A 19,373-nucleotide genomic window follows, 5' to 3' on the forward strand; every position below is an offset into this window, starting at 1 on the left:
CACTGGGCGGGGCGTGGCGGTGACGTCTCAGGACTCAGGGAGGGCTCTCGCAGACAAACAACTTTGAGATCAAAACAATCTGTGAAGAACAGCAGCGGCGCCGGATCGTTTCTGTCCAACGGCCACAAAACCGGAAAAAACACACTTTGGTTCGGTCAGGTAAGATTAATGTGAACCTTTGTGTAGGTCTGAATAGTACTGACCTTAATCAGCCGTGAATTCCGTCTGTCCTTTGTTCCCTAACTACAGTCACCTTGGCTGTGTAATGTCTTTGCAGCCTTTGCTTGCTTGTTATTTGGACAGGACATCGTCTGTATTGTCACGTGTGTTATAGCAGGACACTTGATCCACTTGGAAAAACTCACTGTGATTTCTCTCTGAGCACAGTCAGCTGTTTTTGCTCTGTGAATACTGGGTGATAATAGGCCTGCTGAGGTTATGTCATGGGTTTGTTGTACTAATCTGGGTAATAGGTTGACTGTCTAATGTAGACTGCAGGACCACAGTGTCCTGCAAGCTGTCTTTGTTTACAGGGAGGGGTCTGGTGACATTAGAGTCCAGGCAGGCTCTGATAAACAGCCAGGAAGCAGCTGGACTGCTTGATTTGTAGATCTATTGTTATCTTTAACACCAACAGCAGAAATGTACTAATACATGTAATATGTCGTGGTATGTTATGGCTATAATAAACTTTGGGTTATAACCGAGGATAAAAAATGTACCTACACTGAACCTTAACATTCTGCGCTGGATAAACAGGATGAGGTCGGGGTCTTATGATCACTACTCTGACAACTTTCACTTGTTTTGACAGTAAGTTCTAGTCTCAGTCTTACTAAGACAGCAAAACGTTGCAAACAATAGTAATAAGTAATATTAAGATATCTTTGCCCAAGAATGTCATGGGAACCAAATGTACTAAGGTCCACCAACAAACACAGTGTTTATAGAAAGGATACAGGGTATTCAGTTTGAGACAAAAGGTCAGTCAGCTGCAGTCTGCTCTCACAAATAAAAGTTACTTCCTGTTTTCATGGAAGAAATCTGAACCAGAATCACAGACTGTATCATATCATTTCCAGTGGTGTAATCAAAGCCCCTTGCATCATCGTGTTCTCTCAGTCGTTTCAGCTCTAAATTGACCCCATGACCCCACATTACGGCAACGTAACAACTCCAGGCTGTTCAGGTTTCTGAGCTGGCGCAATGGAAGCAGTTGTTGATGCAGAGCAAGCCTTAGGTGTCCATCGCAGACAGGTCTTTGGGGTGTTTATTGGAACAGCCTCAAGGGGGAGCCACACTGTTTACTTGCTACAGACATTATCAAGGAGTTGGTTCAGGTGGAAGAGGCTACTCAGATCAGCTCAGTACCCACTTCCACATTTCAGTATGGATTCATTAGACATCATCAGCTGACACAGAACCTTCCAAACTCATTTACCGTGTCTTTGGTGCATTCTGGCAATTCACCTGCTTGTGGTTGTCGATTTACAGATTGCAGTAGAGGTGTAAAGATGATCGGAAGGGTCCTTTCTCATCTGCTTGGGAACGCTGGTGAGGATTTTGTGGCAGCGAACGACACTTATGAGGAGCTGATGGAGTTTGAGGAAGGAGGATGGGTCATTGTCAATTTCCCAGGTGAGATTTCAAAGGTTCTCGGCTCAGTGAAGCTTATACTGGGATTAAAACTGATCTGTTTGAACTGGGATGTTCCTTATGCAGAGAGCGGACCGCTTTCAGCCCCTGAGGTGGATCCCCTTGAGAACCTGCTGATTGAGCACCCCAGCATGTCTGTCTACCAGATGAAGTGCAGGATGGGTGGAGCAGAGGAGGAGGAAGAGGAGCTAGGCTTTGACGAAGATGAAGAGGACACTTCCAGGTTACTTTTCATTTAGAGAGTCCAGCTCACACACACACACATTTGTCTTAGATCTTGATCCTGAAATAAATAACTACTGACCAGTTTACACCACTCACTGGTGAGCTATTTCACCTTTATGCCACTTTTCTCTAAGACAAGTGACAGCTCACACAGCTTATATGCCATAAACCCTTTGTCCAAGTGTGCTGACTTAGACGTGTTCTCTCTCAGAACTATATGTCTGATTTATGTCTGGGCGAGGTTCCCTTCAGTATGGGCTGGCTCTACTCCAGTGCACCTGTGTCACACAGACAGCTACCTGCTATTCTACTGCTGCTGCTTCCACTGTGTCCTTGTGGTGCAGCCTTGACTCTGCCTCCTTTACTGCTGAAGTTGCTGACCACTTTATTCTAGTGCAGATCTCCTGGTTACGTGATTGGCTTCAGTTAGACCTCAGAATGGCAGCTGTAGCTTTGTCTTCTTTATTCTGCTGAAACTCTGGGGAAGGCTGAGCTGTCTCATTAGGTGTCCTTTGAAATTTCTTTAAATTGTTGTTTTGGGAATTCATATGCCAAGAGGGGCCAGAGAAGTCTCTCTGTCAGCTTCTCTGCTATGTGGCATCTCTACACTGCAATTAGCTTATGTGGAATAGAGCCATATGCATTGATGAGGTCAAGGACAGACCAGCGAGGTTCCCTTTGTTCTGCTTTCTGATCTCTGTCAGTGCTCCGTTAGGTTCTACACACTCTGATCACCTGATCGCTCAACTATCATAGAAACTGATCATTTGACATGGAAGCTCATAGCTGTCGTATTTCATCCATTGCACTTTTAGGACTTCTCTTCTTCATTTTGGGAAATATGCTCATTGCTCACTCTGACAGAGGGTTAAGAGAACATCGGTATCACTCTGTCTGGCTTGTTAAATGTGTAGCTAGCACAAAGGAAACAGCTATTTTGACTGCAAAAACCAAATTGCAACAGTGTAAAACGTCCCGTATGTCTGTCCAGGTCAGTGGCAGTGACGCAGCACATTTCTTGGCGTCTGGCTGCCTGGGGAATCCCCCTGCCCTGCAACATCCAGCTGCTGGCTGCCCAGAGGGCCCGGATCCAGGCTGACCGGAAGAAGCTGAGCCGCAGCTTCCTCCACAGGCAGAATCTGGCTAAGCTGCGATTCTCCCCGACAGAGAAGCGCTATGGCCACTTCAAGCAGCCCTGCCAGCGCCTCTACAACTACTGAACAGGAGTAATGTAACTGCTTGTTGGGGGTTGCGTGTGTCAAGTTGCCTCCATTGCAGCAGGTTGTGCAGTGTGGTGCCTATATTTGAAATACTGATTTCACTGCAACACATTTTTATTCTGATTTTAATGTAGGCAACCTGCACTGCAACCTTCACATGTGAAAGCGCTGAGAACAATGAACCTCAGTCTTCTGATATCATGAATGAGTCAGTCCCTCACATTGGAAAGCATAGAGACAAACACAGCGTTATATATTTTTAGTGAGAACATTTGACTTGTTTGACTTGTGTAGATTGATTAGGTGTGTGGTGTTTTTCTAAAGGCGTTGTTACTGTTACAGTGCGTGACACTGTTTTCACATATGAAAAATTCAAACCTGTTGAATATTTTTCTCTTAATTATGATGCAGTTGTGTTATGACACATTTGGATTGATTACTCCTCGGTTGCATTCAATATGTATTATGTTCTGTGCCTCAGCTTTAGACGTTCTTGTGACAAGTGTATTAAAAGCTAATTTCGTACTGTGTTCACCTGTACAGTATTCATATCATGTGATTACATTAATTGATTACTCTGTGTGTCTTTTTTTGAGTGTGAGTCTGCTTATGGAATAATTACAAAACCACTGTTCAGGTTTTGTACTGATTGTACCATTTTATACTTTTTGGCAGGTACACACTTTTTTTCATGTTACACACATTGTTCATTTTTGACTCACGAGTGTAAATACAGTTGAATATGTTTTTCTATTTGTGTGTATTTATAAAATATACAAAAAAAAAATTCAAATAAATCTTGTTTTTCTTAAGGTGGTGGCTGTATGTGTTTAATGTGGCAGTACAAACAGTAAGGGTACAGAGGTGTGTCTCTGCAGTGTTCTCCAAATTAAATCTGACTTTTTAAGACCTTTATTGAGACCATGCAGAAAATCATTCAAAACCTGGAAAAAGACCCTTTTCATTTTCGAAGGTCGCGTATCTTTCCCATGAACCTCTTCACTTTCTCCGGGTCGACCGCGTTGGCCCAGTGGCCCCCCTCCTTGAAATGAGAACCGATGATCATTCCATTTGCATCAAGGTAGCGTCCCACATTGTCATAGGTCACTCCAGAACCAATCAACACTGGGATTCTCACAGCCTGGGAAACCTCTGCAAAAACAAAGAAACAGCTTAACAGCTTCTTAAAAATACACACGATTAATGGTGACAAAAATCACAATGACACATTTGAACAAATGAAATAATATATTATAACTAATGTTGCATATGGAAACTTTGTTTCCTACTCACCTCTCACCAAAACATGAGCAGGGATGCATTTTAAACATAATCTAATGCAATCTACACAACACAGAGTCACAATCTGAAGTGCTGAACTGGATCTGAGATGTGTGATTATGTCAATGCTGGATGCTATTTTCAAAATCTGGACCTGTTTTTGAATGCTGCTGCTAATGTCTCCCACTGTGTCTGCTGTAACGGTGAGAGGCTGTGATGCACCCAGTGATCTTTGGACACAGCAGAGGCCAACCTACATACTGGCATGTGAGCTCTGACCAGCGGCTGCATGTTTGTGTTGACAAGAGAGAGAGAGTGCACGCGTGTAGGAAAGAGATGGGGTAAAGTGTGTGTGTGTGTGTTTGTTCTCATGCCTGTTAGCACACTTGTTTATATGAAACCAAGGCTGTGTGCCTGTTCAGCTCACAGTGTTTACAGTCTTGTATGTCGTATTGGAAACTTCTTAAAATAACAGCCCTGGTGTTGCTATGCGAGGGACATGGTCCCGATTTTAGACCCACTGACCCTTGGCAGATACAGACCTGGGTGCCTTTTGTCACAGCCTCTTTGGCCACAGATGAAGCCAGTGATGGAGGAGGCATTCAAATTATGGTGGATCACCATAATGTAAAAATATTCCATTACCAGTAACAATCCGTCATTCAAATGTTAACTCACATTACCAGGTAAATGAAGTTAAGAATTAAAAGTGCAGGTACTGGAGTGTTATGTTGTTTGATCATTGTTACAAATACAACATACAAGCAGCTCATGTAATACACAAGCAGTATGGTAATGAGTGCAGAGCACAGCCAGGCTTAACCAAAAAAAGTTACGTTGTGGGCTGTAAACCAAAACAATGAGCTGAAAAAGGCTAAAACGCTCCGTACGGCTGAGGGGAACTGCTGAGTCAGGTGTGCTGTTCATGCTGTGACATGTCAAACTGTTAAGCTAAGTTAAGTCAATATACCTTAAGCACAGTGCTTGACTAAATGTACTTATAGTCCAGCACAGGACATGTAGTGGAGATAATAACACAAAATGAAAGTACACAGCACAAGAAAGGTTCCTCAGAGCTTTACTTAGACCAGAATATCCGACTCAGTGTAATACTGGATTTGCCTTACACCCAATCATCATTAATCCTGTAACTGATGAAGATACTTCAGTGGTACACTCATGAATGTTTCTCTTACTGTCTGTGCTTCTGTGTGTGTGTGTGTACTGGAGTAATGAGAATATCTGTCCAGCACAATCCCCTGGAAATGAGTCAGTTTCTTCAGATCTACACTGGATATGGAGGGAGTATGAAGTAATGTGTGCACTGTTCAGTGCTTGTGAGGTAGCTGATCATCGTCAGTAAGCGATGGCAGAAATTTCTTGGTCAGGTGCTGCGGCTTTTCTGTATCGAAACTTAATTTCCACACTGATTCCCACCCAGCTGAGTTCAGAGCTGTCCAGCTGTCCATTGACACTTTACTGTATATGGTGTGTGTGAGAGAGAGACAGAGACGGAGACAGAGTGAGACTGCATATCCAGCATTCCTAAACTGAGGCACAGTGCTTCAGACGGGTGCCATATTGGGTGACTGCCGATCCCTGGTCTGAATGTACCCTGTCCTGACCAACAGAGGACACTGAGCACTGCTGTCAGGAACTCTCATAAGGTATCAACAGTCACGACAAGTGAGGACGCCCTCTGCTGGGCAGATGGTGCAGTGACTTAAAATTAATTACATAGTACATAAGGCAGAAGTGCTTCTCAAATCTGGGGAGTTTCTTTTTTTTTTTTTTAATAGATTAACGATGAGTAATTAATTTGATCAGTCAAATCAGTGTTGAAAACAGCTATCACTCACACAGTGCTGTAAATGTTCAGAGCACCATAAGGCTCCTGGTTGTGTGAAGAGTGGAGTTTTGGGTGACAGTACCTCTGAGCTCCCTCAGGTCAGCCTCTGCACCTGTGGCTGCTCCTGTGATGATGAGTCCATCTGAGAGGAAGAACTCCGCAGCACGAGCTGTCTCTTCAATGCTCACATCTGATGTCAGGGCATGGGAGCTGGGAAATCACACACACACAATACACATACACAAGGATACAGACTAAGTAAAACTAGTTGATAAAACTGAGACTTATGTATGCTCAGAGAAGGAATAACCAGTCAAAGATGGATTTTATCGAGAGCACGTCAGGCGCATTGTTCGTTCTTTTTCAATAAATGCTTACATTTGAATGAGTAATATGTTGTCCTGCACAAGCCTATATGTCTTTAATTTGTACTAAATTCATTGTATATGTGTGAATTCCTTCGTATTCCCATCAGCTATTGACAAATTAAGTCTTTTATATTTGTAATATATAGATACATAAACAGAGGTAAACTAATGGCTGACTGAGATGAAAAGAAAAAGAAAATCAAACTGTCGCAGGGATAAAGTTCAGCTGTACTATACTGTAAAATGAGAGGTGTTTCCTATCACACTGACAAGTGCAGACCATGAGGATGGCTGAAAGCAGCTGCTAACAAAATAAATGCCAGCTTCATTTTAGAATATTTTATGTAAGAAAGCAACAGTTACAAATAAGAGGCTAAAACTACCCAACTCTGAATTATACACATTGCTTTAGATAATGTGTACAGTGCAAATATGTCATAGGAGGTGTTACAGCAGCCATCAAAGATGCTGCCTGGCTACTCTCAGTCTTTAAATTTCTCCAGAGAATTTTTGGACATTTTTACCTTTATTGGAGAGCAGATAGTGTAGAGACAGACACAAATTGAGGTGAAACAGGGACTGTTTCTGCCGTTGGGCCTCCCCAGCAAATCACATAAATGAAGGAGTTTTACTTTAATCTTTGACTTTGGTCCACAATTTCACCTTCAGCTGATCTTCATTTAGCAGCAGTAAGGGACTGGATCAGCAGTTAGTCCTGCCATTGGTAATTATGTCATATGATAATCAGAGAAAAGCTTGTTCCAAGTGAACAACTACAGCTGTATGCAGAGATAGTGTCACATATGCTTTCAAATATTTTCTGCATATCAGTGCCTCTACTCTCTAATCAAACCGTACAGATGTTGATCTCACCTGTGCTTCTTTTTGATGTCAGTGAAGATCTGCACATGCTCAGCTCCAATCTGTTTGCGATACCTCAGTAAGTCTCCGGCACAGGCATTCAGGAGGCCCTCGTCAGCCACGTGAGAAAAGACAAAACCCTCAGCCCTGATGAAATCCAGACCTGTCACCATACAGTATAATACTTTGGTTAACTAACTTGTAGCCACTGTATCAAATACAGGCAAGTTTTGGCTCAGTCTGACACACAAGAATCTGACCTTTGCTCAGAGAATATGAGGTTTCCCACTGAAGACCTAACACTCAGCAGCTTATTTCACTGATAACCACACCTTAAGTCACAGAAGGTGACCAGACAGTGAAATCAGCAGTTGTAGTGTTTGGTAGGAAAATCTGTTTACACTTTGGCCACGAAAACATGTGACTGAAGACCTCTGTTCTGTTCTGAAAGCTCTGGCTGCTGATGATTACAGCCTCATATACAGCATAACAGTAAATGAATTGATGGAAAGTCTGAACCTGAAGCCAGGGCTACGGCCAGCGCCTGCTGGTTAGCAGAAGACAGTATTTGCACTCCGATCGGCAGGAGTGGGCAGATGTCTCTCACAGCAGTGCATACCGCAGTCATACAGGCGCACACCTCAGGGCCCACAGAGAACGAGTAAGGGATGTCATGCATGTTCTCAATGATCACACCATCCTAAAAGAGGGGTTCACGAGAAATTGTTAGGAGCTCACCTGATAAGACTTCAGTAATGTAAGGAATGCACACAATGTGCAATAACTTACAATCCCTGCATCACGGTAGACTGATGCCTCCCTGCATGCTTCTTCAGTGATTTGGGACATTTTCATAGAGCCCAGGGGGGTGCCTGAGACAGACAAGAAACTTACAGTATATCACTAATTATAGCTCCCAAATTTGCAGTGGTGCAATGTAACCAAGTACATTTATTCAAGTACCTAAGTAAGTATTATTATTTTCGAGAACCTAAGTACAAATGAGAGGTACAGTAGTAAGTACTGTAGTTTTTGATTTAAATATTGGAGGGCTCAGGTAGGTGCATTACCTGGTAAGGCTTTGACATGAATCATTCCAATAACCACGGATTTTAAGCGCCCAAAAAGGTCCAAAAACTTCATATTCCCGTTTCTTTAGAGCAACCAGGGAGCAGAGGACAAACCTTGTTTTTTTGTCTTTTTTTTTATTTTTTTAAACATGGGGATCACGTGACTGGTCAAAGGTCAATTATGTTAAATCCATTTTTATAAACATTGAACCGTCCTCCAGATGTACCTAAACCGATAGTGCAGAAAAGCAGTATCTAACATTGCCCCACAGCCTGGATTAAACACTCATTTAGAGGGCTTTTTTTTTGGCGGGGGGCGGGCAGGCAGGAATGACAGCCCTGTGCTGGAAACAGGCGCTCCGGCAGAAGCAGGTTAGGTTAGCATAATTCATTTCCCCCCCGATAACAGCCAGTGACAGCGACTGACAAGAATATGTGGACTTCACACAACGCAAAGACTCAATTATCTGACTCAACTCTGCTCGTGTTGTGTTTTATTTGAGGCTAAATCTACGGAACTACGGTTTTGTTTACATCTGACAGACTAGCCACGCGGTGCCTGGGTACTTCCTCTTTGGAAGCGCCGCCCCTTCAGCTGTCACCACACGCCTCCAGTTTGTCGGCTAAATTATAAACTTTATTTTCCCATCTGTTTAGCACTCTTTAGCAATATTGACAGAAAATATTAATATACGTGCTCTGTATCCGCTACAAGTGTGAAACTGTGGTGAATGGAGTTCAGATTAGACTAAAAGGCTGCACTGAGGTAAGAGGTTTAGCGCCAAGTTAAATCTACTCCTCCCTACAAGGCGCCAGCTCAGAGGAACTAGCCCGGCCTGGATACACACACACACAAAGAGCACCTCCGAGTCTGAACAACAGGCAGTGAAGTTACACAATATTCGTATTTCTTTTTTAGACGTGGATACGAGTGAACTTCAAGGGCAGAGTCTTGGGGTGAGTGGATGAAACCAAACTTTGTCTTTGCTGAGTTAGTAACGTTAAGCTAGTTTCAGCTGCTGCAACTTTACTAGCTACACAGAGTTAGCTAAACCGCAACAAGTTAGACTGAGGACAGTGAATTAAAGGTTTGTATGGACGCTCAGACTTTAATGTCGCATGTGTTAAATGCGGGTCCAGTGTTGTTGTTGCTACTGTTAAATGGTGAATTGATAAAAATTAGGCGCCCCAGCTGTGCCGGGGTCGTTCGGCCATTATGTGGCAAGCCAGCTGGTCAAAGTTAGCAGGGGAAATGTACCAAGTTTCCCTGAAAAATATACAAAATAACGATGCTGAGCAGATAATATAATGTCTGTAGTTAGCCATCGACTAATTTCATGAGCACTCTCGCAGTGTGTGGTACTTTTTGGCGACTTTTAATACGGCGTACCGTGTCCATTTCCCCGCGCCCGGCTGAGTTGGGCTTTGTCAGCAGGAGGGTTTCAGAGTGGGGGTTGGGACTATCGCTATATGCATGTTATTTTTCTTTAACCCCCAGAATAAAACAAAAAAAACATGTCTCGTTAACAGGTTTACTCAGAAACTGACAGCACCGCCTCAGAGTATAATGCGAGGACAACGGTAAGTCTCTAATTTGTTTAATCCGTGTCTGTATCAGGCGCGTCAATCAAAGTGTGCGACGACAGAAAGTTGGGTTGATGGAGCTTTAGCCGTTTGGCTAGTTAGCTGGCTGCTGTGAGACCTTATTTTGAGCATGTTAGCATGTTTATCCACGCTTGTTACAATCTTTTATGTTGACTCTGGGGACTTACAGCTATGTGTTTTTTTTTGTTTTATGAATGTTACAGGGAAGACACAGAACCAAAGTCTGTAGCTCCCGAGGCGCCCAAAGAAAACACAGTACGACCGAGAAAGAGGAAGGCAGATGTTGCCATTGTAAGTAGCCTGGTAGGCTTGTGGACCAGCCTATAACTGACATATACTCCATTTTAAGCTGTAGCTGGGTGGCTGCAAATGTAGGCCTGATTCATTACTCAGACCTAAAACTAGTGTTACACAATCTTCATTGGTGACAGGTAACAGTGTCCTCTGCTTCACTGAAGTATTACCGAACGATGCAGCTGCTGTTGTGTTGCCCAGGACTAAAGTTGCATTTATTATTGGTTTTTATTGGTGCTTACAAACTGTAACCCCTTCAGGACAGGCTTCAGTTTCTGCCTTTCTGTGCTGTGGAAAAACAAGTGGAAAAGGGTCTGATTAGTCTACCCCTGTGCAGTGAACTCAATCACATAGCAAATTTTTTTTTTTAAATCCTTCTTTGATTCTCAGTATTTACAAGATCTGGATGAGGAGGTAGCAGAGATGACGAGAAAGAAGCAGCGTGACACCGAGGTAGGCTTGGTTATCTTTTCACTCATTAAAACATATGCCTTGACCCATGTCTCAGTTCTGTTGGTGTTTATGTTTCCCTCTTGCCACTTGCTCTGTATTGTCTCAGATGGAACACTGCTGTGTTATAAGCTTGGTTGTTCATTCCTCATGTACATATGCATTGATCTGTAGTTAACAGGAGTGCCAACCTTACCACAGTACATTTCTTTATTGTGACCCTACTCTCTCATGTTCCTTGTCATCCCTCCCTCTTCCCTGTGAAGCTGGCCTGGAGTCCTGGTGCTGGTTACAAAAGTCCACACAGGTGGATCCCCACACCTGATCAGGAAGAGGACCAACCACTTGCCCTGATAAATGCAGGCTTCCCCCACTACAACTTTCACAACATATTTGTAACCCCTGTGCACTGCGCCCCACTCCCTGCGCTGTGGTGAGTACTGCTGTTGTGTGGTTAATTATCTCCCTATCCTGCCAGCTGGGCTCTCTCTTGCAAGTATATAGCGATAGGTGAGACATTGAAAGACAGACAACTGTCTGCTCCTTCACCATTAAAACTAAAATGAGGGACTATCTGAAGGAAGAATGCTGTCATCTCTCCAGAAGATTTCTGGAGACTTGGAGAATGCAAGACATGGAGCAATAAAGCTGTTTCCAGTGCTTGTATTGGAACAACACCTTAGAAAGATACTTGGTTTTCCTTTTAATTTGTCACCTATCTATATGTATTAAAGCAACAGGTTTAGCTTATGTCTTCTTTGCTTTTTCTTAGTTTTTTCTCTCTTTCACCTTTAAATCACTACCTCTCAAGCTGCGTAGGAACAAGACTGAAAAGTGTTTACTCAGTATTTTTTTGTTGATTGGGTTTATGTATCTAAGGAAAACCACACTTCAGATGCAAGACATTCAGCGTTGCACGTTACACAACAAAAGGGCAGTAAAGAGTCAAGTCTTTTGACTTCTTACATGGTGTCCATCTCTGTTTTGTAAATCAGCTGGGCCAGTAAGGATGTGGTTTGGAGCAACATGTTGGAAAAGGATAAAACCTACACCAGGGACGTCCATGTGATGGAGAAGCATCCTCATCTGCAGCCCAAGATGAGAGCTATTCTCCTGGACTGGCTCATGGAGGTCTGTAGCATGTCTGAGTGACCAGTTTTAACACACTTCACACTTGGAAATGATCCATATAATCATCCACTGACTTTCACATTATGATTAAATCATGGTATCTGTTAACAGCAGCTGTTGACAACGTAAGAGTAAAAAATTAACTTAAAGAGCATCACATTAAGTTTCATGACTACTGAACAGCTCTTAGGGTAATGTAAGGTTGCTTGAGGAAACTGCGCCGTAGGGCATGGGCAACACTAGGCTCTGTCTTACTGCTTTTGAGGTAACCAGGTTCTGCTTAGATCATCTGTTTTTTCAGAAAATGTAACTGCAAATGTGTGTTATGTGGGTAATTATCATTAAATGAATCCTCATCATCCTGTGTGTGGCAGTGGAAAAAATACTTAATTGTACAGAGGGTGAGTTCTCCTGTCTCCGAACAAGATCAACCAGTCTGATTTGGCCTAATCACATTCAGTAAAGACTCTATCAGCTTTAGCCTTTTTGATTTTGGCTCCTCTTCATATCAAAGCATACATTTGCTATGAATAATGGTGATAAGGGCTGCTGGGAAGTAATTGGGGCCCTCCTCAGACTGATATGAGATCTGAGGTCTGTGTCAATACAGCACCGTTTAAATTTAACCACTAAGATAGTTCTTTTTGTCTCAGTAATGTAATAGGTTGGATATATTAGACTTGAGGCCAATTTAAGCTTACAGGAAACTAGATCTGGAATTGCATTAGTTCCATATCATTGTAGGAACACACATACTGTGCACAGCATTTAGAGTGTAGGAAAACATCAAATAACCTCGAAAAATCACCAGTTTTTTTTTTTTAACTGAGGTCCAGATGCCAGGAGGGTTTGGGGTTTTCAATTAGATGCAAATAAAACAGCTGACATCCATGGAAACAACAAAGTCTCATGTTGTAGGTTGCTATGGAAACACACAAACATGGCACACAGTCTAAAGGTAATGAAGGAATCTGACAACCACAAAGCATATCAGGGATGATGCAGTTTCTGGGATGAGCCCTTAACAAACAACTGAAAGCACAACAGAGCAGCTCCAAGTTCAACCCAGCAAGAAACCGAATTGTTTGTTGGTGCTGAACCGACAGAGTATCAACAATCTATAGATCAAACGACAGATCCACTTAACAACCCCAAAAATGACAAAACAAGCTCTGTGTGTATCAGTGACACACACAGAGAGCCAAACAGGCTTAAAGCAGTCGGAACCAGGAAATAAAGATACGTGAATTTAGGTTAACAATGAAAAAACATCATTTACAGCCGTTGGTGACATGTTTAACAGTTGATGGCAAGACAGCATACACAGCTAACGTCTATGAAGCCACAAATTCACAGCTCTGAGTGTTGAATGGTTTTGTGAAAGTACGCTGACAGACCAAACCTCATTCACTGTCATTTCATTTTTTTAAGTAAGAGTATAAAACATGAACAACAATCAGTAACGATATAAATGCCTTTGTTCCAGTTTCTAGCAGCAAAGCATTGCCATGAGACAGGCTTCACCTCATGAATAGATGTTGTTCTGTCATAATTATGAACTTAATGTCACTCACATAAGTAAACCTATGAGTGAATTGATGGGAGGCCATATCAACGCAGCAATGTTCTGTCTGTGCATGTTTTTAGGTGAGTGAGGTGTACAAACTGCACAGGGAGACATATCACCTCGCTCAGGACTACTTTGATCGCTTCATGGCCACACAGAGAAACGTCTTCAAAACAACACTGCAGCTCATAGGCATCACCTGTCTCTTTATTGCTGCCAAAGTAGAGGTAAGAAGGGTTCAACTGTACAGGATGTGAAGTGGGATGATCAGAATCAGTAATCTGAAGTTCGTCCTTGTGTTTCTTTTTTGTGGCTTTGCTTTAGGCACGTCACTTTAGTCGCATTGCTCCTTTCTCCTGCAACATTTTTGCAACATGTTAGAAATGACTGGTTGTTATAATGCTTCTGTATTTTTGCTGCTCTCAGGAGATGTATCCTCCCAAGGTCCACCAGTTTGCCTACGTTACAGACGAGGCCTGCACTGAAGATGAGATTCTCAGTATGGAAATCATTATCATGAAGGTAAAGCACACACTCAGGGTTTATCACTGACCCATGACACATCAGTATGAGCTGATCTGCATTAGTCCTAGTGTCACACACCCTGTCTCAGCTTACTGATGGAGTGTTGTTAGAACGTAGTATGTAAATAGCATGGATCCAGTAATGGTTGGCACTTAGTTACCTGTCATCTGTCACCAGTGGTGGACAGCTTGTTCTCTTCCTTATATTTTATCAAATGATTTTAGAAAAACATGTCTGTTTGTAAGGTAGTTTCTCTGTAGTCTCCATGCTGGAAAAATCCTGGAAAAATAAGCTGTTTTATTGTAGTTGCTGATGTTTTACTTCTCTTTATCTAACACAGGAGCTGAAGTGGAGCCTGAGCCCACAGACTCCCATCTCCTGGCTCAATGTTTACATGCAGGTGGCCTACCTGAAAGATTCAGAGGACTTGCTCATCCCCAGATACCCCCAGGCTACCTTCACACACATAGCAGAGGTACGTTGTGTCCTTTTTCTTCTTTACTAATAAATTGTTTTACAGCCATCAGATTTTTTTTAAAATACAGAACCATACAGAAATATGAAGCTTCAAGTAAGCGCCTGTTTATTTTGACAGACATTTCAGTCATGTTAGTAGCTGTCACGTGACAAAGTGTTTCTCTCACATGTACTGTTCACTTACCGAGCACTGTATTAGGAACACCTTCACACCTGCTTATTCATGCAGTTATCCAGTCATGTTCTGCACTGCAGATACAGGTCAGGAGCTTCAGCTAATGTTCACATCAAACACCAGAATGAAGAGAATATGTGATCTCAGTGACTTCGACTGTGGAGTGACTGTTGGCGTCAGACAGGCTGATCTGAGTGTTTCTGAAACTGCTGATATCCTGAGATTTTCACACACAACAGTGTGGATGGTCAGACTGGTTGGAGCTGACAGAAAAGCTACAGTAACTCCACTCTGTAAAACTGTGGTGAACAGAGAAGCTTCAACCTTGAGGTGGATGGACTACAACAGCAGAGACCACGTCAGGTTCCAGTCCTGTCAGCCAAGAACAGAGATCTGAGGCTGAAGTGGACACAGACTCACAAAAAACTGGACAAATGAAGACTGGAAAAACGCAGTCTGGTCTGATGGATCTGGATTTCTGCTGAGGCTGCAGATGGTAGAGTCAGAAGCATCAACAGCATGAATCCATGGACCCAACCTGCCTCGTGTCAACAGTCCAGGCTGGTGGCGGTGGTGGTGTGATGGTGTGGGGAAGGTTTTCTTGGTTCACTTTGGGCCTTAATACCAATCAGTCATGGTCTGAATGTCACAGTGTGTCTGAGTATTGTTGCTGACCATGTTCATCCCTTTATGGCCACAGTTCACCATCTTCTAATGGCTGCTTCCAGCAGGATAATGCTCCATGTCACAAAGCTAAAGTCGCCTGTTCTACCCAGTATTAGTATGGTGTTCCTAATAAAGTGCTCGGTGAATGTATATTCACTTGTGAACCCCTCCTACCTGCTGTGCTCTGTTTTTTCCTCAGTACCTCTGAGGTGTACTTTGATGTTTAATTACAGTTGTTTTTCTCTGGTCTTTCTAGTTGTTGGACCTGTGTACGCTAGATGTGCGTTGCCTTGAGTTTTCCAATGGCATCCTTGCTGCTTCAGCCCTGTTTCACTTCTCTTCTCTGGAGCTGGTGGAAAACGTTTCAGGTAAAAATAAACTTAATTTAATATTTACTGTTTTCATTTAAACATACTGCTTTTCTCATTGTTTTTTTTTATGTTGTTTTTCTCTTTTTTTGCTGTGGTAGCCTGACTTGTCATGTCATTCATCCTTTTGTCCATGCAGCTCTGAAGAAGGTGGAGGTAGAGGAGTGTGTGAGGTGGATGGTGCCATTTGCCATGGCGCTGCGGGAGGTTGGTGGGTTACCTATGAAAACATTCGCAGGGATCCCTGCAGATGACATGCACAACATCCAGTCCCATGCCCCGTATCTCACATGGCTGGTAAGTGAAAGACAGCACAGATTTTTCTGTTTTAAGATGGTCACAGCTACAGCACTACTGCTGCTGCTCCATCGTCTGCTAACCTCAGGCACTGTGTGTGTGCCGGGCAGATTGAGTATAGATTGATGGGCAAAAATGGCAGTTTTATCCATTTACAATTAAATCTGCACCACAAAGTGTACAAACGGTGAAGGGGTCTGAACACTTTCTGAAACCACTGTATAATACTGCATCATTTTTTGGAATAATAGCAAAGGTTACAAGAAGAAAATTTTAAGATTCCTTTGAAACAAGATGTAAGAATACTCAACTTTAAATATGTTTTACAAGAAATATTTAATAAGCTACCGAAAAGGTTTCAAACTCATATCTACTCTTCCTGGAGTGAAAATTCAGCACCACAAATATGGAAATATGTTCATGTTCACAAGTTTAAGCAGTGACTAGAACCTGTCATCAGTATCTGTACATGGGAAGTTTTACATTTTCTTAGTTTTCTGGTAGATTTGCACAATGAACCTTTGTTTTCAGCTGTGTAACAAAACACTGCTGCTGAGCATGTCTCACACTCCTTTAGGAAAGCACAGACAGAGCCCCTCTCCCTGCTTTCTGGAGACAGCATGGTTACAATCTGTCTTTCTGCTGTGTACAGGACAAGGCCTACTCTTACCAGGACATGGACCTGGAGTGTCACAGCAACTGCACTGTCCCCTCAGGCGTCCTGACTCCACCTCTGAGCAGTGAGAAAACAGACGAGATGGTCCGAGTGGATGCCGCAAGGCTGAAAATGAGGCCGAGGATGCAAACTGAATCACCACAGCTGCAGCCTCCAAATTAGAGAAGCAACCACTGAAACTGATAAGACCAGAGCAAATCCTAATTAGAGTTTTATATTATAGCTGTAAGAAAGAAGCGACTCCAGTGTGTTGGCTCTGAACAGTGACACCTCTGCAGTATCAGTACACATGTACGGTGGATTTTTGGAGGGGAAACACTGACGGAAATGGCATTTTCTCATTTCAAAGTCACCCTGATTACTTGGATCCACATGCTTTTAAATGTCTCTGTAGGAGGCGGGGGCCCACGCTGACTTTGGATAAATTCGGGAACCACTGACAATCAGTGAACGAATGGTTGGGGTGGCCCCTATCCCCACAGGAGTCTATTTAACCCTCCAGTCAGGATGAAAACACAAAGCAAAGGGCCAGTAGGGATGGGATGGCCCACGAGGAGATTTTTGTTTTTTAATTGTACCCTCATGCCCGCATTAATTACCAGTCACACCTACATTTAGTGGTTGCCATCTTTATTTTCTATGCAGAGGCCAAATTGACTTTTATGGAGTCTGTATTTGATCGTGAGCGTGTGAATAGTGATTGGTGTTTTGTTTTTTTTACATTCTGGTAGTGGCCTCATTTGCCCAAAAAACTATTCCTAGGGCCACTTTTGGCTCTATGTGCTGCTATAAAGTGGGCTTTGCATGATTTAGGGGAGAGAGAGAGAGAGTGTGTGAGTGAGTGTGTGTGTGTGTGTTTGTGGATTTTCTTTTTCTTTTTTTTTTCTTTCTTTTAATGATATGAAATAGGGTGTTGCTCTTGTTTTTGGTTCTACTCTTGTCATTTTATTGGACAAAACATGGCCATGTTTTACTTGGGGACCAGTAGCTCGGCTACAGAAATGGACAAGTGAAAAAGCCAGGCTTCAGAAGCTAAACTATTGAATGTATTTAACTTTTTTTTTTTTTTTTTTTATCCCAACCTGCAGTTTGTTTGCCCACCACCAAAATGTAAGATTTCTATTTGACTTTTTAAAATAAAATGCTGCTACATATTTTTCATCAAAGATACTTTCTGAAGTCTGACTTTACTGAACAGTTGTTTGTGTTGTGGCTTTTCAGGAACAAGCTCTTCTGAAATTGTAGTATGTAGAACCATCCTAAGGTTTTAATGACATTAGTGTTAAACCGAGTGTGACTCCCTCCATGTATGGTGTTCTTCTTTACTCCTTAAGAAATCAGATGCACACAGGCTTTGTTCCACTAGATGTCAGTGTGATACTGTCTCTTTTAAAGCATTTTACGCTCACCGAGAAAGAGAAGCATGCAAAAACACCATGCATGCAACACGCGTAGTACAGAGACAACAGCAGATGAGATATTAAAAGCAAAAAGATTTCAAGATCATGTTCTCTCTCAGTTCAGACTGTGAATGCAGAGCGTGTGTGTGCAGTCAGTGTGTGTTGTAATGACACAGCAGAGCTGTCAAGTCTCCAGTTATTCAAAGCGAGTCCATGTAGGAGCCCCTTTACACTGTGGGCTGTGAGAGATGTGGTGATTGCACTGAGGCTCACCCACCGGTGGCTGAATTCAGAGCAGAGACAGCCTGCAGCAAAATTCAGTTCAGCAGATTTCAGTTCTCTCAGTTTGGCAGCTGCTGCAACACATCTCCAAACCAGCCAATCAGAATGTAACATGAAATAACACATAACACACTGAAGCTGAAGCCACGTGACATGTATGCCACTCCAGTCTTAAGTGTAAGGTGGAGTGTCATACTTTTGACGCCCTAATGCTAAAATGAATAGTGTACAGATGGAGACTGAGATTTTATTAGACCAGTCTCACACAGTGTGACATTGATTTTTTATTTGATTTTTTTTTGCACAGTCTAATGTGTTTTGTTGTTGATATGAATCTGCTCTTACTCTTAGAGCCGTGAAGAAAGCTTAGGTTAAGATTAGGTCTCAGCTCTACAGGTATTTCAGACCTGACTTTATTTTGTTTTATTTTTTTTATGTAATAAGTTGATAAAAGATTTCAGTCTGTCTTTAGAATGTCAAAGCAGACAAGGACAAACTCCTCACAAAAAAAACCTCTTTAACTTCAGGAAGAACAACAGGATTCCTCCCTCTGGACAAACAACATGTGTGGCATGTACAGATGAGACAGAAGTAAAGTCCTTTCATATACGCTGGCTGAATATTTCAGTATTTAAGGTGTAGCTGTTCTAACCCAGCTACAACAGGTTTTCATTATCTGTCAAAACTTGTGTCACAGCTGTCCAGATCATATCTCAAGTGACTTAAGTCTGAATTGAGTCTGAGTGTCAATCTGCCATTCTCTGACAGAGCATCTCTGACCACTGACAGGAAGATGTTACAGCCTTCAGTCACTGTATCTGGACCTTAGAAATTCCAACGTCCTGAGGTGCAAAACATGAAATGACAAAACAGAAAAAACAATAGCATTCCACAAAACACAGCAACGCAACAGTTTAGAAAACACACAAA

At 42.5% G+C, this 19,373-nt stretch overlaps 3 protein-coding genes across 3 annotated transcripts; 2 read left to right on the plus strand and 1 right to left on the minus strand.

Annotated features, from left to right (window-relative positions):
• Nucleotides 1-7: 7 nt before the first annotated feature.
• si:ch211-260e23.9 lies at nucleotides 8-3,827 on the plus strand. The gene is made up of 4 exons (XM_041044574.1): nucleotides 8-159; nucleotides 1,495-1,638; nucleotides 1,723-1,879; nucleotides 2,873-3,827. Exons 2-4 carry the CDS (start codon nucleotides 1,515-1,517, stop codon nucleotides 3,099-3,101), a joined length of 510 nt encoding a protein of 169 aa, XP_040900508.1. The 5' UTR covers nucleotides 8-159; nucleotides 1,495-1,514; the 3' UTR covers nucleotides 3,102-3,827.
• Nucleotides 3,828-3,948: 121 nt separating this feature from the next.
• On the minus strand, nucleotides 3,949-8,640 carry zgc:162297 (uncharacterized protein LOC555865 homolog). The gene is made up of 6 exons (XM_041044563.1): nucleotides 8,531-8,640; nucleotides 8,250-8,332; nucleotides 7,980-8,160; nucleotides 7,473-7,623; nucleotides 6,314-6,441; nucleotides 3,949-4,253 (listed from the first exon to the last, which is right to left on the minus strand). Exons 1-6 carry the CDS (start codon nucleotides 8,601-8,603, stop codon nucleotides 4,063-4,065), a joined length of 807 nt encoding a protein of 268 aa, XP_040900497.1. The 5' UTR covers nucleotides 8,604-8,640; the 3' UTR covers nucleotides 3,949-4,062.
• A 592-nt stretch (nucleotides 8,641-9,232) lies between these two features.
• On the plus strand, nucleotides 9,233-17,852 carry ccne1 (cyclin E1). Its single transcript, XM_041036652.1, has 12 exons — nucleotides 9,233-9,487; nucleotides 10,061-10,111; nucleotides 10,339-10,426; nucleotides 10,820-10,882; nucleotides 11,146-11,312; nucleotides 11,875-12,010; nucleotides 13,658-13,804; nucleotides 14,004-14,099; nucleotides 14,443-14,577; nucleotides 15,677-15,788; nucleotides 15,928-16,085; nucleotides 16,738-17,852. The coding sequence occupies exons 2-12, from the start codon at nucleotides 10,098-10,100 to the stop codon at nucleotides 16,921-16,923; spliced, it is 1,302 nt and encodes a 433-aa protein (XP_040892586.1). The 5' UTR covers nucleotides 9,233-9,487; nucleotides 10,061-10,097; the 3' UTR covers nucleotides 16,924-17,852.
• The last annotated feature ends 1,521 nt before the right edge of the window (nucleotides 17,853-19,373 follow it).

This window comes from Toxotes jaculatrix, chromosome 1, assembly GCF_017976425.1.
Source record: "Toxotes jaculatrix isolate fToxJac2 chromosome 1, fToxJac2.pri, whole genome shotgun sequence".
Classification (NCBI taxonomy): Eukaryota; Metazoa; Chordata; class Actinopteri; family Toxotidae; genus Toxotes; species Toxotes jaculatrix.